This window comes from Catharus ustulatus, chromosome 3 (genome assembly GCF_009819885.2).
Source record: "Catharus ustulatus isolate bCatUst1 chromosome 3, bCatUst1.pri.v2, whole genome shotgun sequence".
NCBI lineage: Eukaryota > Metazoa > Chordata > Aves > Passeriformes > Turdidae > Catharus > Catharus ustulatus.
The window spans coordinates 39,308,863-39,336,656 of NC_046223.1; the positions used below are offsets into that span (position 1 = coordinate 39,308,863).

The 27,794-nt window shown below is 37.0% G+C and overlaps 1 protein-coding gene across 2 annotated transcripts in view; it reads right to left on the reverse strand.

Moving 5' to 3' along the window:
- PRKN (parkin RBR E3 ubiquitin protein ligase) overlaps positions 1 to 27,794 on the reverse strand; it is a 702,734-nt gene that overhangs the window by 378,502 nt on the left and 296,438 nt on the right. For both annotated transcript variants that reach the window (XM_033056630.1, XM_033056631.2), the window contains exon 5: positions 1,691 to 1,774. In XM_033056630.1, coding sequence (XP_032912521.1) covers positions 1,691 to 1,774 — 84 coding nt within the window. The remainder of the gene's footprint in view (positions 1 to 1,690; positions 1,775 to 27,794) is intronic.

Genomic DNA, 27,794 nt, shown 5'->3' on the forward strand with positions numbered 1-27,794 from the left:
CACATCAGCCTGGTTCAGTTCTAACACTATTGGATAGAGTGGCTGTAGCTGATAGAGAGAAAATGTGCCAGTTTGGAAAGAAAGGAACAGCACATTTCTGCAGTAACAACCTCATGCCTCTAGCTCAGGTTGAATCAAGCTGCATTAGTAACATGTCTGTGTAATACAGGGTGTCTTCTGAAATTTGTTCAGTGATGCCTTACTGAAAGATAACACTGATCCTTGGCTATGCTAAGTATGCAACTTGTCAGAGGGATTGACAGTGACTGGAGTCATGGGGCTTAGTTGACTGGGTATTGGTTGTTTGCCACAGCATCAGATTTTAGTTTTATGGTCAGTGGTTTTTTTTTCTTCTCTCTCCACAAAGATGGCACTTTGTTTCATTTTCTGCTTTTAAAAAATAAGAATTGATTCAATGAGGGAATGGGTTGTAATTCAGCAGGCAGAGTTGCCAAAAGTGTCATTATTTCAGTACTTTTTTCACAAATACACTGGATAACAAAAGTTGTAAGTTGGCAGCAGCAATCAGTCAGGTATATTCTGCCAATAGATGACAAAACTGGGAATTGTACTGCCCAGAGAATAGCATTTGAATGTCTAACACCTGCCACTTTCAAGGTCGTGGTCTTTGTGTGTTATTCCAGCCCAGGACATTCTGTGATTCCTGGGTGACTCAGCCACTGCTACAAGGTGCACACTGAGAAGCAGAAACCCAAAGGCTGCCAGACCTCAGTTTCTGTTGGTTGCGCATGGACTCAGCCATAAATCCCCTGCTATTAAAATAATCATCTGGTATCTAAAGTTAGATAAAAGTATTTCCTGGCACCGTCTGTGGCTGAGCAGGAGACACCTGTGGAACAGTATGGACACACCACTGCACAACTCACTAGGGAAGACAAAGAGAAGGTTACACCAGAGCAGGTGAACAACTCTGGAAAAAGGAATTCATGTACCTTCAATCTGCAAATCACTAACGAATAGAATCTTTTCACATGTAGGAAATTCGAGTTTACCTTTCAAATCTCTGTCCTGAAGGACTCAAATTAAGCTTTTTCCTGAGAAGGAATTACCTCTAAGACTTTAGTGTTAAATGCTATAAATATCTAATACATGTGAAGATATAAGTATTCATAAATAATGTTTTGAAAAATCTTTATTAAGAATTTGAGAAACCTATGCTCCTTTTTACTCAGTCTTTTCATTGATGTCATTTCAAGAAAAAAACCAGAATGCAACAGGAACAAGATGGGAGAAAAACTGCAAAGTGATTAGCATGAAGAACTTACTCCTACGGACAAAGCCCAATATGCAAGTTCTGATATGCAATATGACACGGAAACTTGAAACTTTCAAGGCAAAAATACACATTATTATAGAATAAGCATTGACAGAAACACTGAAGTATTATGTCACACATTTAACCTATGCATACTTGAAAATCTAAGAGTTCTACTTCAGTGCAAAAGATGAAATAAAATTATTTCCTCCTTCATTCCAAATAGCAACTGACCAAAGTTCTTCCCTTTTGCAAGACATCAAAGATTTATTATCAAATGCTGAACACCTCTTTTGAAGTGTACCATACCTGTCTCTTCACATTCATTACTGAAATTCTAACATGGTTAGAATTGTTACAAAGAATTATTCTTATAAATGCCACAGTACTTGGAGAAACATGACAAAATCTTACCGCTACATTTCCGGTGCATCCTCGGGACTGGCAAATGCCTCCTATTCTGTTGGGAATTAGCACGTCATCCCAGCAAGATGGGCCCTTCAAAACAAAACCAAAGCATACAAAATTTATAATTTACTTCATAAATAAACATAAAACTTGGTTTTGTTGCTGCTTTTCCCACTCTTGTTTCTTTTAGATTTCAGCTAGAGAGTTTTATCAGGGTTAGACTGAGAGATCACTCAGGTAACATAACAATGTTCACCACTAAAGCCCAATCACAGATAGGACATGTGGTCCCTCCCCCCAGGAGTTATGAAAAGGCATCAATCGTAGGTTATGTTTTCTCAGCTAAAGCAGGGATTAATTTAATTATAACTAAAAAGCTACAGACACTCATTGTCTAGTTCAACACTGTTTAAACATGGGTCTGCAGCTGACTAGGGGGGGAAAAAATATAATATTTGGAAGTAGAATATAATATTAGAAAAACTGTAAATAGCTCTAGATAAAGCCTGTATCACAACATAATGAAAATGTTAAATGAGAATTATTATTAGATTTCTGGATATTTACATTAACGGCAGTATTTAGCAGTCATTATTAAAGAAACCTAAAAATCCCCTAACCTCCCACAACAAACCAATATAAAAACACAGAAAAAAACTGACAGAAAATCCTTATCAAACTTTACAATGACTTTTTGAATATACACATTTCACTTATGAGTATACTGCAAAACAAAACAAAAAAAAGATTGCAAATAATCAATATTTCACAACTGCAAAATAGTGCGATTAACAGGATGATCAAAGAAGAAAATGTGTATATACATAGCATATATAGCAACATGTTTTGCATCAAAAAATAATTGACACTCACATGCTTTCTCTTATATTAATTTCACAGCAGTTAATATTTAATTTACAGAAAATAAAATTAATCTAATCAATAGACACAAAGTTACAGGTATCCACATGAATAATAGAAATAAACAACTAAGGTATCAAAAATGAAATCATTTGATACTTGGAGTTTGGGATAGAATCAGGGCTCAGGAAATAGCAGAAAATCTCTATCCAGAAGAGAAATTATGGCCGTCAAGGTGTTAACCACGTTAATGAAATTAGTGCCTACTTAAAACACAGTTGAATTACAAAGTAATCCAGTGCCACATTTACATCCATCTCCTTTTAATTCTGTATGAGGCACTTCAGCTTTTCGTGGGCACAGCTGAAATGATTTTAGAATTCTCTTAGTAGTGTGAACTTAGTTATAAAACATTGATCCAGCCTATCTGGAAAGTTGGGTAAAACAACTTGGTCTTGACTGAGCTCCACTCTCTAGTGTCATCCAGCTGAAGCACTGGCAGTTGAGATTGGTTAAAAGAAAGAGCTTTAACACATGTAAGTTGAATTGCAGGCACCCACAGGGTTGGCAAATCATAGTTTTAAGTCCTAGAGTGAACACAGCTGCAGTGGAGCTAGCATGAAGTAATACTTGATATTGGGGGAGAGGGGGAACCACCTTGAATTATTGATTTAGAACCTTTGAAAAAATAAAGTTTTCCATGAATTATTCCAGTGAATTTTGGTCTCTCATGAAGTTTTAGAATTCCAGAAATTTAGCAGGAAGAACAGTAAGGCCACCTTGAGATGTTGCACAAAGAACGATCTCCTTTTAATTGCTTTCCACGTAGTAGTTCAAAATGTTGTCTGATGCCCCCCATTTACTCATTTTTCCCCTGCCACCAAAAACTATACAGATCACTAGCATTCCTTCCACAGCAGTTTACTTTTCAGGAAGGAAAGTAATCTACCTTCCCATTTCTCATACAGATGCTCTTCCTTTAACTTTTTCTCTCTTAGAAGCTCCTCCAGCTCTATCATTTTGGAACATGAGGAACATCACACAGTACACACGACTTATCTGTTGGACCAGTGAATAGGAAGATGATGTCTATGAATTTGTTCAAGTCCTCCTAAATACTTATTAAAATGTAATTTACTTTGCTGATGGTTACTAAAAGCACCAAGGTACCATTTTGGTGGAGTTATCAGAGCTCCTAGATCTCATTTCTACATATAACATCTATTTCAAAATCCATCTCATATATACAAAACCTGAAGGGTATTTTTCCCAGTGCACATCACTTAATAGTGACATATATTGAATTTCATTGCCCATTTCAACATCAGTTGAAGCATCCTAAGGCCCACAGAGAGGCTTCTAGTAGGTACTTTCTAGGTTCTCCCACAGTGAACCCATCTGTTTATTTCCAAGGATGGACCAGCTACGTACCTAACTCTCCAAATCTATGGCAATCACCTAATGGACCTGTACACTTTCTAATCCTGTTACAGTTTAAATGGACTCAGCAACAGGTTTTTTTGCTGTGTGCAGGTAAGAAACTTCAGGGTTTTTGCCTGCCTAATTGCATTTTTACATTTAAGGTGATGGAATTATGTTGTTTTTTGGCTTTCTAGTAGTTTAGCTATCACTGTTAAAGATCAGATCATCATTAGTAACATTATAAGCATGGTCCTCCTTCTCTTGGAGGTTCTTTGATCAACTTTTCCATAACATAAGCTGAGAACATCCAGAAGTTGACTCTCAGGATCATGATTTGACATGATACTTACATAATTTACATTAGCCCTAACCCTAAATTGAACTCTTCCCCGCACCCACCCCCTTCCCCTTTACATTTAACTTAAATATCCCATTATGACAGTTTTTCCTACACTTTCCAGCTTTTGCTTTTCCCAGCATGTTAGGCTTGCTATCATTATCTGGTCACACAGTTGTTTATGGGAGTAATTTTTTTCCCTTTTGAGGCCTGGAATTTTGATCCATAAGGATAATATCTAACTCACTTTTTAATGACAACCAAGACTACCAACAAGTTAATATTTAACAGCTATCCCTCTTCCTTCATACTCATATTTATTAAAACACATTAATTAAAACATTTATCTTTCAAAATTAGAGAAATTCAATAGGTTTTTTTAGCTTTGGATAATCTTTACATGATTTCCATTTGTGAAGAGTATACTAAAAAAAAAAAGATGAGAAATAAGAAGCAAGCATGCTTTATAAAACTTGGTATCTAAGAAGGGATAGGGGAGAACACTCATTGAATAAATAAACCCCTGAAACATATTACTCAAACACCAAGAAAAGCCTTTTTTTTCCTTCTTTTTTCCTATTTTTTTAAATTTTAATTTGTACTGGTGACACGGGACAATGATTTTTTCTGTTTCTTCATCCTTGTGTGATTAATAGGAGACTCTTAAAATTAATGATGCTACACCAGCATATACATAAAAAATAGTCACACCAAGATACACACTAAGACAATTTAAAAGTGTGTAGAAGCAGTTCCACAGGTATGTTATCAGCTCTGGTACTAATTATCTCGATTTTATAAGAAGAAAATACTTCCAGCTGAACTTCTCAAAGGAATTAATATTTTACTTCACTGAAGTTCTTTCAGGTGAAAAGTATTCATTAGTTTGTAGGTCTGGGTATATAATCACAAAAAGGTAAGAAGACATAGTAATTGTCAAGTTAGGAAGAAAAAAAATAGGATGAGGTTCTAGGAAAAAAAATGCATTTTTAAAAGAAATCAAAACAGGATGAATTTATGCAATGTTGACTACCATTAGAATTTAACCATTACAAGTAGCACTATATCAGGTCCAAATATGCTTAGTATGATATTATATTTTATTTATTAACAGTAACAATGATAATAATAGGAATTTTGTAGTCACCTTTAAGTTCTTGTTTCCAAGGCAAAGCTAATATGCTACATAGCTTGATAAGAACTTACAGGGCTCTCCCTCTCTGCAGTCATTTCCTCACGACATTTCTCAAGCACACGAGTACTTTGCACACAAAGCAGTTCACTATTTAAAATAAAAATGTCATCTTCCACTAAAGGCATGTTAGAGCATGTACACATGGAACAAGGAGTATGGTCTCATGCTATCAACAGTTCAATCACACTGCAGCTCACAACTTCCTATTTTTTCCTTCATGATAACACCACAATATTCATCACTTCTTTAAGTTTTATGATGGGCATAAAACCCATAAGAAAAAGTCAGATGCATTTAACTTTTTTGGTAGCATGAACCAGACCCAGCTTTAAGCCAACAGTGATTTCTTTTTTTCTGTTTTAGCAAAAGATAGATCAAGTTCTTAAAAGGCCCTGATCCAGCAGGAACTACAGACTGGCAGAATATAAAGGGTTTCAGCCTGTTTGGCATTGAAGAGCGGAGAGAAAAAAGGTAATAAAACAATAAACCCCAATCAACCAGGGAGCCCCTATTCCACACCTCATTTTCCAAATTAGTAAGAGGAAAAATCTCCTTTTCCACATCTGTTCTTGGCATTATTCATGGCCATATTTTATTCTAATTCTAACCTTACACACTTTCAAAAGACTTAGCGTGTTTGAAAATTTTAGTTTTTCACCTTCAAAACAAAAATAGAAGAAAAGACATTTGTCCTTGAAGAACACTGTGCATTCAAAATGTTAATGTTTCTGTAGTGACAGTACTACTAAATGTCACTGCTATAATTGCATCAAAACACAATTAGGAATTCTGGCAAGATAAACACTTTGAAATGCAATTTTTGTGTCGTTCACTCTTGAATCTAAGAAAAGCCTGTCAACCTGCAGGCCAGCCAATCACTTGTGGTGTTATAACACTGCAGGCTCTAGTGTTTGTAATTATTAGTTCACATTAATCAGGAACACAGTTTGAGAGGAACAAAGCCTTCTGATTGCGAGATTAAAGCAACTGCCCCTCTTGTACCCAGCCAAATGGCTCACAGAGAAAGCTGTGCATTAAAATAAACACATCAGAGAAGACTTTTCCGGTGTATAAATAGGAAAATCACAGAATAAAGAAAGAAATAGAAAGACCACCAATGAATAGGAAAAAGTAATATCAGATGTACTTGAGTATTTCCCAAATAACTAGGTATGGAAATCCTGTGGTTTGAGCATATGGCAGGTGTTCCTTCCCTTCTTGAGGGGGAAGACAGGAAAAAATTAGGTGAATGGAGTGAAACTCCTATGCAGCATGTGAAGGACAGGGAGGACTGAGATGTTATTTCAATGTATGAGGGAAGCACTGGAATTCTGTGTACATTCCACTATTACATTTTATTGATGCCTAGCACAGAGGGTAGTACAACACACTCCAATCTCAGTGTCTTTTTATCCTGCAGCCAAGATCCAATTTTGTATTGTAGAATCAAAACTAAATTTTCATCAAGAACATATTAAATTATTTTAAAAATCCACCAAACCAGAAGTACCATCTAGAGATATTTGATGACAAATTATTCAAAATGCAGTTGCTGACAGAACTAATGACCCTGAAGTCAGGGAAAGGTCAGAAGCAGAGGTCAGCAATAGAAACCAGTGATTCAAAGACTGAATCAGCTGAAAGGCTGGAAACTATCCATGTGCTCAATGCTTTGTATTTTCCCCACTTTATATTCTCCTCTAGTGAACAATATGCAGCAGAATATCATTAAAACATATCTTTGTACCTGCTGCTATCTACATGAGAGTCATAAATCATTAAAATGTTGAACAAATGACCCAACCAAGGAAAAACTATTAATGCAGAAGGATTTTTAAAATTATGTAAAAAACAATTTCAGGTCTTGAGAGGATTTAAAAATCAGCATACTGGTCACAGGAAAAGTGTTACATGTAATGCAAATCATGCAAACATTCAAGCTCCTCTGCAAAGTTTTGGCTACTGACTTGTCTGAGTGAGAGCATTTGAAGAAGTAAGCATTGGATAAGGAACCCTCAGCATGATTTCAGCATCTTGAGACAGTAAGATAGAAAAAACCTCCTGAAATACAAAGCTTACTAAATAAAAATTGATTTCCTTTTTGCCATTCTACCAGCAGTATCCACACCAAGCTACCACAATTCACTGCTTCCAATGCCAGTACAGGTAGACAACTCTGCCTCTCAGACACAGTAGGAACCAAGATGTATCCTAATGGTGAGCATGCATCTCTCCTATGAGAAAAGACTGGAAGAATTCAATTTTTTATTCTGGAGAAGTGAAGACTCATGGGTGATCTAAATACAGCCTTTCACCACCTTAAGGGAACTCACAGGAAAGATGGATGGGGACCTTTTATAAGAGCATGTTGTGACAGAACAAGGGGGAATGGCGTCAAGCTAAAAGACAGTCGGTTTAGATTCATTTCCTCAGTATTAGGAAAGAATTCTTTACTAAGAGATCAGTGAGGCACTGAAACAGTGCCAGCTTGTCCAAAGAACTTGTGGATGCCCTACCCCTGGAAATGTTCAAGGCCAGGTTGGAAGAGGCACTGAGAAACCTTGTTTAGTGAAAGGTGTTCTAGACTATGGCAGAGGGTCAAATGATCTTTAAGGTCCCTTCCAACCCCACTTATTCTACTAAATGCTTAAATACCATAGAGATATTATTTTTTCTCAATTAAAACTATGACCACAGCATCTAGTGTAGCATAAAATGCATTTCTCTAAATTCCCAAAGCCTAGCCTATCACTATCCCTAATGAGAAAGAAGCTAAAAATATTTTATAAAAGAGATTACTATTGAATTAGCCAGGAGGTTCTTGTTAGTCTTTTACAGATGTTCCACAAAAAAAACATTTGAAAATTTATTATGTAGATAATCGATTGAACTGTCAGATCGGCAACTTCTAGGAGACCAAAATCATCAGTTTAAACAAAAACCTTAACAAAAAGTTAGAGGTAATTAAAGTTTACCTACAACTTATGCATATCTACAAAGACCATTTCCAACAGGGAGAGATTAATTTTTGTTCCAAAGGGATGTATTTTTTTATATATTTCTGATGAGACCGATACAAACCGACTAGTACATGGGGACACATTACTGCAGGTAGAGCTAACCAATTTACTGTGGACTGATTCTGACATGGAATCTCCCATACAGCAGGGAGTACAGTATAGAAGACGACTACTAAATGAGTCTTGGGGTTGGTTTTAAAGAGGTTTGTGACACAGGACTGTAAAGACTGGAGTTAACTGCTCAGTCTAAACAGCACATTAAAGAATCCATCAGAAGGAATATTTTTCTTATTATTGACTTTGGTTATTAGACCAACTCAATAAAGCACATAGATTAATTTATTTATATGACAAACTTCTGAAGAAAAGTCAATCACATGCTTTAAGTCCTTGTGGAGATTGTACTACTGGTTTGATTTACAGTAGGATCTTCGAGACAAAATTTTCCTTTAAGTATGACCAGTTTAATTATTAAATTTACAGTTCTATGTCAAGAGTTATAAGTCTTCCAAAATTAAGTAGCATACAGTTAGCTGAACTGCTCACAGATGTGTAATTATGAACATTCCTACCTGATAGTTATTTGAAATACAACATGAGAGAATCACATCTGTAACTGAAAATGTAAAGTACAGTAGAAATAAACATGTTGTTTTATTGATAATTGCTTTTTCTTTCTTAACACAAGTTTCTACATTAAAAAAAAGAATAAAAGAAAATACATTAATGAGATACTTTAACAAGTTCTGGTCTTTCTTTTCTTTCATACTGTTTATAGTACAAGGATTTACAAGAGTAAGATCCTTTTATGAGCCTTCATTATTTAGTTGTGATCCATCCTACTAGACCACAACTAAATAATGAAGGCTCATAAAAAACCTAAGATAAAGGACTGCAGATTCATCTCTTCATTGATAATATTTTATAGCATGCATTGTGCTGCCAGCACAAACACTGTCCTATATAAGCAAAATAACATTATTAAAATTATTCAAAGTGTGTTTTTAAACATTTATTTTGGCTGGTCCTTCCCAGAAAAAGGGGGTAAAAGAAGAATAAAGATAATTTAAATAAAACTACAGCTGAAAAGTAGTCATGCTGCTGCTCTAAATTTTAGTCTTGAATGAGAGAGATGGAACCATGAGAAAAAGTGGAGGTAAAGCGTCCTAAACCAAGCAGCCAAACTTAATTCAAATAATCAGTCACACTAATGATTTCTAATCTATCAAAGTTCTATCTAGATAGCATTAAATACTTTTTCAAGGCTGAAAGAAGACAAGTGGAGAAAGTACCTGTTATTCTCTAAACATGCCATGTACTTACTGTATCCATTAAAATTATAGCATCAAAAAAAATAAACTGAAATCCACAGTTACAGGTGTTAACATCAGCAGATCTCACTGAGCTCAGTGTAATCAGGAATAGAATAAATCCCCCTGGCTTCATTTGCTGTTTTTGCTGTGGTGACTTTTCAGAGCTTCTTCCTCAGGGCAGAGGACAGGGAGCTAAGGGACAGGAGAAATCAAAACTTCTAAGACCCATCCTTGTTCTCTCTCCGGCTGGGATGTGCTATGTGCTCTCAGTAATTTGAGCCACAACTGTCAACATACAAAAAATAGTACGTTTTGAGGATTTTTGGCCATGATCAGAAAGTCCAAAAGCTTTTTTGTTTCCCTACATGAAACACTCCTCCTGTTTCCATGTTTTCAAAGTCACTGTTACAAGCTATAAAAATGGACTGAACTTGGTTTAAATTTACTGTGTTCCTCAGCTTTTTCTAAAGTGGCAGCTGCCCACAGCACGTGGATTTTGTCCTGCAGGACTTTCTGGGTAGAGAAGAGTAGCCCAGCACCAGTGAGGGCTCCATGCAAGGTGACAGGGGGTGCTGGGCTGGATCAGGGTTCTGTCAGGGGCCCTGACAGACTTGGCACAATTTTGAAAGAGAAGTGTTTAGCATAAGGATAGATTACCAGTAACCTAAAAGTCAGAGAGCTCCAGAGGAGTGTCAGCCATTCAGAGGTGAAGCAGGATCAGTCAGCAAACCCTCATGTCTTTCAGCTCCCCAGAAGTGGGTGGTAGTGTTAACATTCAGTAAACATATTTTACCTTCAGTACAAAACCATGCTGCTGATTCTGGAACTTGTAATAAACCAGGATTACACTGAACTTTCAATTTCTTAAGGCAAATCTCTCAGAACAGAGTAGGTGAAGAAAGATTTTCTGTATGAAGGCATTTTTTTTACCAGTTACAACTATAATCCCATGTCAAATATGAAACCATTTTATCTAAAAGTTTTGAGCTACAGAAACATTTAAGTAACTCCATACATTTAGGCAGAGAAGATTATGCCAGTCTTGCAATTTGGATACATCATAAGTTACATCTGCATGAGAAATATATGGACTAAATGAAGTAGTACACACAAATAAAAATCTAAACTAAGTCAAGGTCTATGGTTAACATATTGCTAATAATGCGAACTAGACACCTTACAATTCAAACTAATGAGTTGAAGTTAAAGGCAATAAACCAAAGACATAAAATAAAAAACCAAGCCTCATGAATATTCCACATTAATAATTTAATCCAGATGTAATAACAGCATCTCAGATTTTTTTTTTTTTTAACTAGGATTAAAAAGCTAAAAATCTTGTGGCAGAGAGACAAAGCTAGAGCATTGCCACTGTAGGCAATACTCGGGGAAGCCCTCAACCCATCAATTCACTTCTGTAAGACGCTCTAAAACAATGTGTCCGGAGACAGCCGTCCATTCAACTCCCTGAGCTATGGTAAATCCACATGGAATGGATACTGCCCTTGGCTATGCCCTCCTCCTTTCCTTCTCTGAGCTGTCATCTACTGCTTCCTTATTTCTGCTCTTTGTCCTCCCCTTCCTGTGGAAAGACACATACCCACCCTAAGGATATCACATACATCTTAAAAAAACTCCAAAGTTGAAAACTAGAAAAGCCCAAAACACCAAACAAACAAAAAAGCCCCTCACCCCAGAACCCAATCCACATTTTTACTACAAAAAAACATTTCTCAACTAATCTCTAAAGCTAAAGGGCCACTAGAAGAGATTCGCTTCATAAGGTGTTCAAACATTTTTTTCACTTACTGCGGTTATATAAAACTGTAAAATCAAGATTAAACACTACAGTAGCTGAGGAAAATAGATTGCTATATCATCCATTTTTGATTTTACACATAATCAGAAAGACAAAACCATATCAATTTCAGCAAGAATACTTCAATGTTCCAAAAGGAAAGGCTACAGGATAGCAAAGATTATTTTTTTTCTAAAAAGTAAAATGAAACAAAAATAGTCTGATTCTGATTTTTTTCCAAATTCTACAATTACAATAAACTTTACATATTCACAAACAAAAATATCTTTGTTTTAGCTAGTAAGAAATACAGGTAACCCTGTATCAAGTGTGTTGTTCAGATTAATTTGAGAACCATTTAAGATTATGCTGCATGCATCGTGTTTTTAGAGTTTTTTTCCCCTAAAACATGGTCCTGCCACCCCACAAAAGAAATTATTCTTTAAGCATTTTACATGAGAACATAGCCATAACATGTAATTGTTAAAGACTTAAGGTTGGACCAGGCAGTCCAGGATCCCGCCTTTGCCATCAAGCTACTGCATACACTGGAACGAGTTGAGCTAAACCATTCACTGAATCATGACATTCTTTAGGTTGCAAGGGACCTTTTAAAGCCATCTACTTCAACCTCCCTGCAATAAAGAGTGACAGCTTCAACTGGATCAAGTTGCTCAGAGCCCCATTCAATCTGACCTTGAATGTTTCCAGCGACGGGGCATCTACCACCTCTCTGGCAGCCTGCTCCAGTGTCTCGTATTTTGGGAAGCACCTTCCTTAATTCTAACATAAATGTATCCTCTGTTTCAGGTAAAACCATTACCCTTGCCCTGTCACAACAGGTCCTGCTAGAAAGTCTGCCCACATCCTTCTTATAAGGCCCCTTTAAGCACTGAAAGGCTACAACCCTGTCTCCCTGGAGCCTTCTTGTCTTCAGGCTTAACAACCTCAACTCTCTCAGCCTGCCTTTCAAGTGGAGGTGCTCCAGCCCTCACACCATTTTTGTACCATAACCTGTTTTATTAACACAGAGATATATTCATATAATGTAGTAACAAATTTCCCAACACTTTCTTCTCCTAAAGCAGTGCTTTAAAAAATAGCTCAGTCTTTTTTTCCATTTCATCTCTCTGTGCATGAGTCTTGAATTACTTGAATTATTCCTGACTTGTTTTTTACATATTGGCACAACCAGAAAATACGTTAAGCTCATCTTTATGGTTTTCACAGAAATCAAGGAAAAGGTGAACAAACTTAGGCTAAAGGGACATTTGAAATTAACTTGCCCATTTTCTAACAGAAGCTCTTGAGGCCCCTGCAGAACAATAAAGGGTGTCCCAACACCTGAATTTTGTAAGAACTCTGTCAAGTTTGTGCATACAAGGTGATCTCTGTGGATATCTTGCTGGATAAGCCTTTGAAGAATATTAAGCTGAAGAAATGCCTCATTTCTTTATACCTGCTCTGAATCATTTATGTAATTCCTGCAGCTGGTTTTCTTAAATAAGAGGGATTTGAGGCATAAGCATTGACTTTCCCTGTGCTCCAGCGTTCTGCAGAGACGCCCACAAGGCTTAAAGGGGAACACCGCAGGACATCACTGGGATAACTCCACATCCACCCTGTTTCAGGCACATCTGTGCTTTTCTAGGTTTAGCTTTTGATGTCCTTCCACACAAAAAGAGTCAGATATACTCTGCTATAAAATTATTAACTCTAGAAACAGATGGTACATCAGAAGCCACTTCACAAGCATTAGAATGTATAGAAATAAGTTACTTTAAAAGGTGACTGCTATCAGGTTATTTTGAAATGCATAATTCAGGACAGATCAGCTAGAAGCTACATAAGACATCATTTAATTTCACAGTGAAGTTCAGATTTCCACTGAATTCTGAACAGCCTGAGTAGAAGATTTTAGTTTTGTAGACAAGATATCTGTATTTCATTTACAAAGGTTATGACTTGCATTCAAATTACTGAATCCATTTCAGGCTAAGACTACCTGTAAAACCAAGTATGTTAATCATTTCAAAAAAGAGTAGGCTCTCAGACATAAAATCAGGATATGTCTACACTGGCATGACAGTCATTTCAAACTTATTTGCATTTCCACAGACTTTAATACATTTTATTCTGAAAACAGATCTCATTCAGTATCTCTTGTCACATGGAAAGAAAACAGATATATTATTTAAATGTTTGGCATTTTATAATAACATTTTAACTGTCACGGTTTTCCTTGTTTGTGGCTCAGTGTAAACTGTGACAACAAATAAAATTGATTAACTGGATTTAATATTATGACTAATTCATAGTTCAGTGCCTATGGCAGTGGTCTAATCAGTACTTTTTATTTATTTGTTATCATCAGGTTTAGCTGTAACAATTCAGTTATGATAACAAAAAGGATCTAGAACTGGCACCTTAATCAGAACATAGGTGTGGAGTACAATATATATTAGTAAACCTCAAATAAACAAACAATAGCACAACAGTTTTTTATAACTCTGTTCTGCTATTCCAGGTCTCACATATCTCAGATATTACAGTAGTTTCACGAATACAAGCCGAACAGATTATAAGCCGCACCCCCGGTGCCTCGACAATGTTGCTGTCTTTGTCAATAGGTAAGCCGCACCCCGAATATTAGCCGCACTTTCGTTCGTCGCGAGAATCCGTGCGCAGCTTTCACAAATTGGCCAATTAGTAACAGGATCGCGGCATAGCGGGCTTTACTGGCTCGGGGCGGGGCCAGGAAGGCTCGGCCCGCTCATGGTTGCCGACGGGGCCGGGTGGCCCAGCTCAGCGCCACGGCTCGGCGGGGCTGGCCGGCTGGTGCTGCCGCCGCCGCCGGGCTCGCTGGCCCCCCTCTCCCGTCAGCACCGCCCCGCTGCCGCGTTCGCTCGCCCGGCTGGCAGGGCTGCCGCCGCCGGGCTCGCCGCCCGCCCCGCTGCCGCTTTCGCTCGCCCTGCGCCGCGCCTCGCGAGCGCCGCGCCTCGCGAGCGCCGCGCCCGCCCCGCGGCGCTTTCGCTCGCGGCGGCGGCGCTTCGCTCGCGGCGGCGGCGCTTCCGCGAGCGGCGGCGGCGCTTCGCGAGCGCCGCTTTCACTCGCCCCGCCGGCAGGGCTGCCGCCGCCGCCACCAGGCTCGCTGGCCGCCCCCTCCCGTCTGCACCGCCGCCGCGTTTCCTCGCCCTGGCCGGCACTGCAGGCCCCCGCACCGCTGGGCTCCCCCACGCTGCTGGCCCCGATTATGCTGGGCTTCCCCCGCTGCCAGGCAGCCCCACCCGCCGGCCTTCCTGCTTCTGCCATGCTCCCCTGCACTGCTAGCCCCAGTTCTCCCGGGCTCCCCTGCCATGCTGGCTCAGGCTCTGCCGCCCTCCCTGCCCCGCCCTGCTGGCTCAGGCTCTGCCGCCCGCCCCCACACTGCTGGCCCCGCCTCTGCCAGGCTTTCCCACCTCTGCCGGGGCCGGCCGGGCTCCAGCTTGGCTTGGGGCTGCCGCGGGCTCTCACTTCCGTGTTGGCAGCTTTTAGAATTTTGTTAATAGATTAGCCGCCCCGGAATATTAGCCGCACTTCCGGGTTTCCACCAAAATTTTGGTCAAATTGGTGCGGCTTGTATTCGTGAAATTACTGTACTCTGAGACTCAGTCCCTATACGAGGCACAAGCTCTTCATCTTTATTTCAAGTTTTGGTCTGGTGTGAACAGACACTACATCTCCACAGCAACTGATAGCCCAGAACTGCAACTCCGTAAACAATATAATTATAATTTAAGGCAGTGCCTTCTCTTCACAAAGATAAAGCATATGTAAACCCATCACCTTTATAGAGTGGTCTGTACACAAGAAATCTTTGTGGATTATCTCCTTGTTTCAAAAATTGATACCAGATACTACAGAGTGAACAACTCTGATGAAAACCAAAATGGTCAAATACATTGAATCTGTTTTGGATAAAAGCAAAATAAAGTAATTCATCATCTTCATACATCTTTACCTTCATCCCTCAAGTTACGAGATCTTTTACTTGTCTATACCTAGAATTTTAAAAAATGCTACCAAAAGGATGCCACACAATGTTGGAGTCTTTTTTGGGAGAGGGGGGATAAGGGGAGCAACAAATCAGAAGAGGACCTAATGTCTCATTTCATAGCTTCACTGATGGGGAATGCCTGGAAGAGTAAAAAACTCAGGAAAATAGTACATAGTAAATAAAACTCCCTCTAATATATATGAGTACTAGTGCTCTTCTGCACATCAGTGTTATGCTACCCTCCTTTTAATTTATGCCAGTATTATTCCATCAATTCTATTTAAACAATCAATAGAAGATCACAAGTTTTCCCTCTTGTACAATTTCTACAATTTTCCACAGTGATGAACACCAAAAAATGTTCTGAAGTTCCTGTGCATTTAGACTACACATTTATATCTGAAAAAGGAAAACAAAAACAAAAACCACAAATCCAAAACACTTCACACCTTAAAATTTTAAGTAAATTAAAGAATGCACACTCATGCTCTCCAGTTCCTGACCTCTTTCCTGCTAAATTCTTTCAAGCTTCCTTAGGCAGAAATACATTTTTGAAATTAAGCTTTATTCTCTGGAGCATTGGTGCTCCTACCACATGGACTATAGATAGACATTTGTGCATGATAACTATTCACAAGCATTTAATTACACTGTGCAAATATCCATGTGCTGCATGGACAAATTACCATTGGGTAGAACTCCTTTGAGATAAAGGGTTGTAAAAGAAAAGAAGAAAATCCTATTACAAGCAGGAAAGAGAAGATGGCAATTTAGTAGTGTTCAAATAACTGTATTGGAGAAAGTATTTTTAGTCCAATACCTAACAAGAATAGTTGGGATTTGAAAAAAGCTTTTTGTGTTCAGAGTTCTCACTTGCCTACTGAGTGGCTGTAGAAATGAGACTTCCTCTCTTGGCCCACCATTTTCTAAATCCATAATATACTAATTTTCTTCATATTGCCTTGGAGCTATTGAGAAATATTTACTTTTAAATTTAGCGTAACATATAATTTAGCATTAAACTAAAAAAAACTATTAATAAGAGCATTGATTTAGAAATAAAAGTTACTACAGCAATGAAATTTTGAAGTAGTCCTACTGGCTCTTGTTATAAAACTCTGTTTTCCAATGAAATTGGAAGAAGTTTTTTTTCTCTACTCAGATCTTTAAAAAAAATCCTTAATCAGTATTCACTGGTACTTTAATTTTTAATTTTATTTCTCTTCAGCAGATTTAGAGATTGCATTTCCTATTACACTAGGGGAAACTGCTTCTTTTTAAGCTCAGAAAAACAAACTTGTCTTTTATAATCACGGTTTGCAATTAACTTCTTGTCTTTAATGTAAGCATAGAATTAATCTATCAACTCATGCATTGTCACTTTTGTCTAATTATACTGTACAATCACAGAAAATACACTGCATTACAAAAAATGTGCACATGTTGGTAAGTGTCTATGCATCCACAATTTAAAAGCATTTCCTTGAAAAGCCTTCTCAAGGTGGGAGGGGAAACAGCTATAGCAACAAAAAAAAAAAGAAAAACACAAAGAAATCCACAGCCTTTAATAGCTCATTTATAGATGTTTTATGTTTTCCATTATAGCAATCTCTATTATCTCACGTTGATATGCATATGTCAGCTAAATTCAGCCTTGTCTCATTTGTTATAAAAGCAATGACCTTTCAAACACATTCCTAGCCTTCCTTTAAAAGAAATAACCACAAACATGCATGTGAGCGCCAGTGAAGTGGAAAATTAGCCTTTTGAAACACGTAAACCATCCTCCCTACCATATTAAGGAAACTGTGGGATGGAACAACAACAACAAGAAGCATGCTGAGCCACATAAGGCTGATTTCACTGTGCATGCTCCTAAAAAAGTCCTTGACATTGTGAATGTTTGCCTTGCGTATAGGTCCCAGAGCCAAACCTCCATCTGGAAGAGATTTGAACTACCATCCAGAGGCATTTCAGCATCTGAACCAAAAGGTTTACAGCATTACAATCCAGTTAATTCTATTGCTTCTAATTCCAGCTGGACTTAAAGTCTTATCTCTGCACTCCAGGCCTTGAGATACAGCCTATCACGGTAACACCAATTCCCAGAGAATTCAACTCCATGACCCAAGTGAGATTAAATCCCTCCAGATAGCCCAAGTAAATGGCTCATAACTCGTTTCTGTCACTTTCACTAATGCCTTTGTACCGTGAAAGAAACCAGCAAAGGTGTAAATATCTACAAATTATTAACTGCACTTTTTCTCTTGACTCCTATCAGCGATTCCAGTTGTCTGGCTCTTGCTGAGAACATCACAGATATTTACTGGCCGAACTTTCTCTTTAAATACTGCACTAATCAGCTACTGAGTATTTGCACTCTATACCTGAGCGTTTCTATTTTTGATTAAACACACAGACATGGAAATACAAATAAATAGAGAAACATCAAGAAGAAGAGGAGATACATCTTTGATGTAAGTTGGATTTAAACTCCCTCAAGTCAGGTAATCAGCACATCTTGTGTTAAGTAGTTTCATCCAAAAGAAAGCAGATGTAAGCTAAAAGGGAACATTTCAAGACATGACATATTTAGTTTCTCTTTATCAGGACAGATTAATTTTAAAAAACTGAAGACATGAATCCCAAATACTCCTTTATGATAAATAAAAAGTAACTATCTTCTTAAAATACTGTAGATTAATAAAGAAACATTTGTGTACAAAGCAAAGCCTGAATAAAAACCTGCAGTACAAACCTGGATGGTATTCAGAGATAGCTGTTGTTGAACAAAGGTACCAGTTTTGTTTATTTTTTATTTCATGTTTTGCTTTTGATTGATTTTTGTTTCCCCAGAGAAGGACTTTGGAGGTGCACAAGAAGACAGAAATAAGGAAGGGGTAAGTTAACAGAAGTGCTTCCCAAAGTAGCCTCCAGAATTAAAAAGAAATATGCTCCAATAGGCGACTTCTAAAGATTCCAGTAGAAAAAAAAAATCAGAAACATTCAAGCATCTGGAGTTTGTAATTCCACACTTATGAAGTTCTATCTGTCCAGAATACTGCAGAGAAATAGGTAAGACAAAAAAAACTGATCAACCAACTAAACAACCAAAAAACCACTTACCAGAAGTACCACTCTTTTCTTTCCAGGATAAGAAAGTGACCCTAAAAAGCCTTTGGACATGGTAGATGTCTACCATCAAACTTCATCCTTGCACAACACTAAGAAACTTAGCATCCACGCTCAGTACTTCTTTCAGCAGTTTCCCTTCAAGACTGAGGCAGAATACAGTCCCAGGAGCACCCCAGAACAGGTGAGCAGGACTATCACTAACAGTTGTATACCAGATACAGCTGAGTTCCCAAATCAGAAGGGCGAGTGCCAGCTGGGGTGCTGGAAACATCGGTGATAGGGCTATTGGTGGGCCCTGCTGAGTGCTAAAGCTTCAAGACAAAAGCTTGACTCTGTGTGCTGAGGCAGCACCTGGATTCACTTGCAGACTAGGCAGAAGTCATCTAGGCTAATGCAGGGAAAAGCTGAGGCAATCAAGAGCTAGGGACAGAAACTCTGGACTCTGTAAATGCTAATGGTTACACTTAGGTCTCATCCCTGCTGGTGGAGAACAGGAAACATGGGCAATGTACACATTGGTTAGTCCCATCTGTATTTTTAATCAGATACTGATTGGTGGTGCCAGCATTATTGCTGGGAAGATGCACACAAAATCTGTTTTCTGGTAGTCATTCCAGACAACACTATATCCTCACCTGTTCTCTGGATGCTCTCACCTAAACTGGTTAAAGCAGTTATATGAAAATTACTCAGAATTAAAAAATGCAAAGGCAGCACTTTCTGTCTAACAGTAAAAGCAGCCAAGGAAGCTGAAACTTCATTTATGGGTCATTTAAGTACTTTTAAGTAGAAAAGGAAATTGTGGCTGTGCAAACCCAATGAAGTTAGATCTACAGGTTTACTCAGCAAAAGGGAAATTACTTGGTGTTAGTGAGGTGGGTAATTCATATTTGGTTTTAGTATGAAAATGAGGAGAAATCCTGGCCAGCAGAACTCAGTCAGTCTACCAATTGTAAGACTGAACATATGCTAAAAGACAGAAAGTCTTGATAATTTTTTTTGTATCACATAATAAATTACAATAACAAAGGAAAAAAACTGCCCTGTTTTTAATAATCTGTATACAATAACTCATGGTATACAGATCCTAAGAAAACCATGTACATCCATCAGCATTGGACATATTTTGTTTTACTTTAGCAAGCTTTGTATATCTGAACAAGTTAAATGACATGATGGATTCACCCAGCTGAGACTGTCTTTATTTGACTTCAATACTATTTATGTAAACTAGCAATTTTATTTATGGGTATTTATCCAAAATACTGAAGCTACTAAGCATGTTAAGCATATTTCCATACTCTGTTTACCCTTTTTAAGTGACACCAGTGAATGAGGCAATGCTTTTTTCCAACATAAACGCTAATTGTCTATATTGAGACAAGGGATTCAGGTTCTAAATATTTTAGATACTGTATCACTTAGTTTTGGAAGGGTTATGCAACTGTGATGGCAAAGACCCACTACGGAAATTGTGATGCACCAGAAAATCACAGTTCCACTGACTCCTCAGGCTCCTATGCTATTTTTGAAAGCCTGGTCCAGGGACACATTCAGTGGTATTTAAGTATAGACATTTATGTGTGAGAAAGATTGCCTATGTTTTCTTTTTAATGGAGAAAAATGCATAGCTTCAGAGTTGGATTGTCTTATTCTCAAGTAAATGTCTAGCACAGGTCAGATGATTTGTGTCCTCAAATTGTCTATTCCGTTTTACCACAAGACAGAGTGAACTCTAATATGAGTATCTGTGTGATAAATGTTTAAGTTTGGGTGAGGGGAATCCATTTCTTTCTGATACTCAGATGGAAGATAACTTATTTTACTTTGCCAGATCTGATATAACAATTATTGAAGAGTTCTTTCTCATTAAAACAACTGCTGATATTAATTGTTTGCACTTCTTCAGGAAATATCAAGTCAGGGAAAATCTGATTCGTAATAAAAGGGGCTTATAGCAGTGATATGTCTTTAGCACATGTTCACACAGCAAATAAAGAAATGTGTTTGAGTTTTAAAAGAGGCTTATTAAATAAAGCATAGCAATGGGACTGAAAAACAGCATTACCAACAGAGAGGAAAATGTCTGATGGGAAAAGCTACTGTGTTTAGACTTACCCAAATCCCCTTGGCCACAATGCTAAGCATAGAGATTAGGTGAACAACATGTATCTAAAGACAGAAGTAAGCAGGGGCAGGCAAGAAATCTTCAACCAGAAATATTTTCAAAACTGTATAAAAAGGTATGTTTATGTGGGTCAGAATGAGATACTTATATGTCTGCTAATGTTCAACTTGAAAAATAACCAGTAATTAGCATTTTTTCTGGCTCAAAGATAAAGAAATGAAACTGACAGTTAAAAGAGATGCTTGCTTCCTGTTGTTTTTTCTTTTTGAGAATGCTGGAAATATTAATCTGAAATCAGATCAAATCATTACAACTATATTATTGAGCATCTAGTTATGGCTGAAAGAAACTTTATTGTATAACATTTCAGTTAGATTTTGTATTTTAAAGAGAACCTGAAATTGTATTACATGTAGAGAGTTTCTATTCTTACTTTGCTATCTAGCTTACATTTTTATGTGACGATGCTCTTTTTTGTTTTTAATTAAAGATGAAAAAACTCCTGCCTTCTAATTCACGAAATAGATTGAAAACAATTAAAAAGGGATATAGTGTTTGGGCTTTCTTGCATGTGATTACATGCTGGAATACTATAAGCCAAATTAATGAATACAGCAAATGCCAGGTTAGCATGTTCATCAATCAAGCAATAGATTACTATCAAACTTAAATTCATTGATAATGTGCATTATAAATGCACACTAATGAGCATTGAAATAAGCAACAAGCAGATCCTAGTACACCTTGGACAACAGCAATGGTCTAGAGCAAGGTTGAGTTTTCCTTTTACCTAGATTTATATGGCTCCTCACAGTTGAAGGTAGGGGGCCACAGTGAATATTTGTTGTTAATAAGTATTATGTGCAAAACAAGTATACATCCTGTTTTTCTTGAACCTTAATTACACCTCTGTAATGACATGAGAATACCTCTTTATCTGAGCAGGTGTATGTATTTAATTCCTGGAAGAGGTCACAATAGCTCAGCAACCTGCTGTCACAGCAGTCCAGCCGCTTAACCAAGTCAGAATGTATTGTTGTGGCAAGGCAGAGAAGGATTTAAGCTTTCAGAGAAGAGGAAAGCTGAGTCCAGCCTCATTAGACTTCATCTCAAATAGGAAGCAAAGAAATAAAGGGCCTTCATAAAAGGACAGTTTAGGTATCCTAGGGAAAAAACTTCTCATGAGAAAAATTAAATTTGGAGATTTGTACTTTTTATCTTTTGCTTTTAGCAAACTGGCAGTGGTTCTAACAATACCAAAGGCTTAAGATTATGCTCTACACAAAAGAAGGACATGAATTTAATTTTACTCCTTTTTTGTCTGTAATAAAAAGTACCTGGATCTTTGGTGTCTTTGGCAACAAAGATAGGAGTGTCACATTGCACTTTCAAAACAACTTGCCATTTTCAACAGCTGAACATATTTTATCCCAAAGTACATTCTTCTGTAAATGAATCTGGTATACTGCTAAAGTATTGTACTGAACAGGTAATCTCTGATTGATATATATTTTATTATTTTTAATAATATTAACATATTTTCCTTAGAAAAACACTTTGTGTTTTTATCTCTGTAATTTTTGGCTCCAGTCTGCACTCCTTAATCACTAGTACAAGACATAATGATTTGACATGAACAAAATAAAAATCAGAGTTATGCAAAAACCTGAGAACAAATGTTAAAATGTACCACCAGTCCACAGACTGGATATGTGTCTTTGCAGAGCTTTGTATTTCAAAGCCTTGTAAAAAAAAACAATTCTGAGACCTTGCTGAGTGCAGATCACATTTTTAGATACCTAACCTAAAAGAGGACTTAAAGGTCATCAAGCCTGATTACATTCTGTTCAATACAATAAAGTGCAGCCATGTGTAAATTCTTATTGAGCAAATTATGAGTGATTCATGGCAGATCTTTTATTAGAATGTAATGTCTCCTTTGCTGTAAAGTCAACATTATGATCTACAGTTACTTATTAGAGATATTTCTATTAAACAGGAGGAGAGATGCTTTTATTTGTACCATTTTTATCTGCATGCAGTATATGCGATAGCAAAGTTATATTCAAAACTGCCCATCCCTCTGCCATTTCAAAGCTCCCAATCAAAAACTTAACAGTTTCTTACAATACCTAAAAACTTTGCTATTATCCCTAGTATTTGTTTTGTCAAGGTAGGATTATCATAAATAAATATAAATTCATATAACTTACTTAAGCACTACTTTCTGTCAATATGCATCCATGTTTTTCTCTCTGTGATCATCACAGCCCTCTATTTACTTCTTAAAGGTTACAGAAAAATATCCTTGCCTGCTCTTTAGAAGATAGCCACTTCAAAGACTCTTTTGAAAATGAACAGCCTTTAACAATGTTTGATACTAAGCCAGAAAAGGGCATGGACTAAGTAACAGAGAGGGAATGCTTAAGTTAGCACTGTGGGAAATAAATGCCAAAAATTCAGTTTATCACTCAAATTAAATTCTCTTTCCCCCAAATAACTATTCCACACATGCATATAGCAAAACCCTTCAGCGCTGATAGCCACAAAAATTCATATTTGAAACCTTGTTCTGAACATATCAACTACTTCTTGCTTCAGTACTCAGACATTGTTCTGTTTGGGCTCAGATGGGGACTGGAGCTTATGATGAGCTTCTGGATCTGAGTTTTGGCACAGAAAGTGTCTGGGTGTTTGCTTTACAGATCTGAATGAGCAAGCCATGCTTCTCTTCAGAAGAAAGAGAGCAGATGCTGCACCCAGTCATCTTCTGTTGGTTTAGCAGCAGGCAAGAACATAGCACTATGTTTCTATATTTAAGTGTGACTTGGATTAGAAAAAAATTAAAAGCTCAAAAAAACCCAAAAAGACGAAAAAGAAAAAAATCTAATTCCTTTTTTTTCTGTGTTTGTTTTCAAAAGACTGCCATTAACAGCAGAGGGAAAATTATTAAAGATCATTACTGTATAACTACCAAGAAAACAAGCTTTTAAAGAAAATAAGGCAATATAAGAGAATGAAATTATTTTGGGATAGTTTTATGCTGTAACTTAAACAGATTGTAAATATCTACCTCAAGAGCAACATAAATCCAAATTATTTACTTTTAAAAAATGTACAATTAAGTAATTTCCACAAAGAATCTCATACAAGACAGCTAACTAGAGGCTATAATTCTAAAATGCAAAATAAAGTATTTCAAGTGTTTCAAGGGACAATTTTGGCTTTGTTTGCATGCTGGAGGGAAACACAACAGTAACAAACTGTGTCTAAAAACATTTATGTCACAGATCATCATAGAGAAGAATGTGAGATGACTAAAGTGAGAATCTCAAGTGGAATATTTCCAGATCTTTCTGGTTCTGCTATAGAGCAATGGACAGGATTCTAAGAACTGTAAAAACTTCTAATTTTTACACCCAACTTTATAGCTAATGTCCTCTCTGTTACTTGAAAAATTTTTAGATTTAAATCCAATTTTTATAAAGCTGACTTCCAGGGTTGCTTCATACTATAAAACAAGCTAATTATAAGTAGTTATTAATATTAATTGTGATCACCTGTCTACAGAAAATATACTTTGGATACTGAACAGTAAGACTGTACAGAATTTTTACTTATATAAAAAAAAGGATCTGATTGTGCAGATGGTAAATCAGTGAGTGAGGAGGTAATCTGCCAAAGTCTATCCCATTTTCCATTTTTCTGTTTACCTAACTAGAAACTTTGTTGTAATCTGCTCCCCTCTCCCACATTAAAATTCCTAAAGACTATAGGTAATATTAATTACCACCAAGAAATTGGAAGAACTTTATCAGCTCATGTTTCCTCTATCTTTTAAGTTACTTGAGTGGAATAAAAATAGTCCATCTGTGAAGAATTATTACTATTAGAACTATCCTGTGAGTAATGTGGAATAAAGCCATTTCACAGTAATGTGTGCCCTGAAAATGGCCCTGATTCAGCAAGGTATTCAACTGAATGCTTGAAATTTGCATATAGTGCCATTGGCCTGGGCAGCTTTATGGTGAAAATTGAATAATATTTAAAATGGATGTAGGTAAAGGAAAAGAATCAAATCTCTGTGAGTAGTCGTATTTTCCCAGTCTGATTCTAATACAGCCTCTGAATAAACTCTAAGCTTAAGAAAAAGTAATGCACAATCTAGAATCTTGGTTTCTGGAAATAAGCAAACAGTATTTCATAAACTTCTGTTTCATGAAATTGAAATGTCAATTATTCGATGAGCCTTTTTGTTATGTATTCCAAAATTAATTTTCTAAAAATCCACCTATGTATTTTTCCTAATGAAAAACTAATCAAACAAATAAAAAAGGAAACAGATCTAAATGATGAAGTTAATATAGCCTTTAGAATAAGGTTTGTGATCATAATACCATATCTCAGCTTTCTGTCTCCTGCACTGAAAGCCTCCTTGTTACTTAATAAGTTTCTGTTTTCCTTTTCCAGGGGCATTTATAATACCTACAATTGATCTCTAACTCCATAGTTTTAAAAATAATATGCACAAAATTGTTGACAATAATTTACTCTATCAAATACTAACATATTAATGTTAATGTGAGTCATTCTTTATGTAACCAGTGTATTCTCAAAAAGCCCTAACCCAGCAACTTAAGCATGGGGTTAACTTTCAAACATGAAAACACTCCCCATTGAAATAATAAGCTTTGCTGCACCTAGGCTTGAGCCAATTATGCTCCATGAGTCTTATTCAGCTCCCTGAACTTACATAGCTGCCGTACATTTCAAGGTATCACTGAAGTAAGAAACACATAGAGCAAACTTTGTTATGGATCCCAACATCCCCAGCATCGTGCTTTCAGGAATTTCTCTGAATTCCGAGGTATGCTAGCTCCCTGGAGGTAATGAGAAGTCCATGTAGCTAAATGTGAGATGAATTTCTGATACATTAAACAAAACAAAGAGAATTTGTAGAAAAACAATGGGTTATGATGCATTATAAAGCAGTGACAACAGTGAACAGAATCTAATCTGCAATGAGCTGTTGTCAGAAGATCAAACTCTGACCCAACAAATTTATTCAAATTTTCACAGTCTACTGTTATGGTTTTCTTCCCCATTAAACTCTTTTGCTATTGTTTATAACAATTTGTCTCAGAAAGCTTTCATTAATTTTTTAATATTTATGTTTTCTATGGATAACAACTGAGAATCATAGCACAGGCTAAATAGATTCTATTCTTAGGTTTGTTTTATCTGTAATTGCATTGTAATATCTCTCTACTTGGCCATGAGAATAATTAACATAAAGCTGAAGTATTCTATAACATAGAAACTTCCACCTAAACAGTATTTTAATTAAAATATTTTGTAGGTTTTCAGATACTGTAGAAAGTCATGAATAAAACAAAGAGGTATTCAAACTAAGTAACTGTCTAAAACAAACATCTTGATAATTAATGCTGCCAATATCTTGGGTAAGAAATATAGTTTAATGGAGACAGCTTGAAAGTCATATAAGAAATTTATCACCACAATCAGTATTACTTGCTTACTACACAGAGGAAACGTGTTTCCAAAATTGGTTCTATGTATCCATACATTTGTATTTTCCCCTTATAAATCATAAGGATTACTTCCTATTTACTTCCTTCTTTCTGAAATAAAAGCATAGGGTGGCAGCGGGATCAAATGAATTTCAGTTTTATGCAACTGCACTTCTTCATAAAAAGTTGTCAAATTCAAAGCTGCCTATAAAATATCTACATACTCTCAGACCATGACCACAACATTTCTTTGGTGTCCTAAAAACAAACAGAAGATATGCAGTTAAAAAGTAAATAAGTAAAAATAAAAAGCCAAAGCCACAATCACATTGTTACACAGGGGCCGGAAATTAGTTTAACTCCAAGCACATTTGTGAGTTTTATCACAGGAAAAATAAGAGAATGTTATTGTAATAGAAAGCAACTGCATGCATTTTTTATCTAGCTGTGGCTTTTTCCATTACTTCTGAAGAGAAGGGAAGCCTCAAACCAAACAATTCAAGCCGAATTACATGTCTAGGTACTGAAGTATCCTTCCAGGCCCTTGCAAATTATCCTGAAATCATTGCATAACAAAACCAAACACATTTCAAGGAAAACCATAATTCCATCCTCATAACCCCTTGAAAATGCCCACAGAATTACAGCACTGAGAAATAGGAAGCAACCTTTTGAGATCTTCTAGAACAAGCACCCTGCTCTAAGTAGGATCAGCTGGAGCCTGTTGCCCAGGTCAGCATCCATGTGGGTTTTGAAAATCTCCAAGGGTGGAGACTCCACAATCTCTTTCGACAACTTCTTTCAAAGCATGTCCATGCCTCTTCTGCTGCCACTGACCACCATTGAGAAGACAATGCCTCAGTCTCATTCATGTCCTCCCATCGGGTGTTTACACAATTACTTGTATGTTAAATACTAAAATTAACGTCAGTTTTATTATGATGTTTTCCCATTCATCTCTGAGTTCTTAATGCTCTTCTTTTTACTATTATTTCACTCCCTCCTCATAATAATTTTTTACAGTGTCCTCCTTTTCCCACAGTTTGCTGCTGTGCATCACTGCCTACCCTTCTTCTCCATTTCCTTGCCCAATAGCTTTTGTTCAGTAGCCTGTTAGTTTCCCACACCAACCCTTTTTTCTTTTCACTGTCTTCTGTCTTGGATGGTCCTGTACGAACTTTCCTTGCCTCTGTTCCTTTCTAACTTTCTTACTCTCCCCTCTGCTTCCAAATTTCACTTACTGCTTTCCTTTTTTCTGCCTCAAACAAGACCGTCACTTTTCACAGTTCCACCAGCTCCCATCAATCCCTTTTAGGGGCAGAACAGAGAAACTG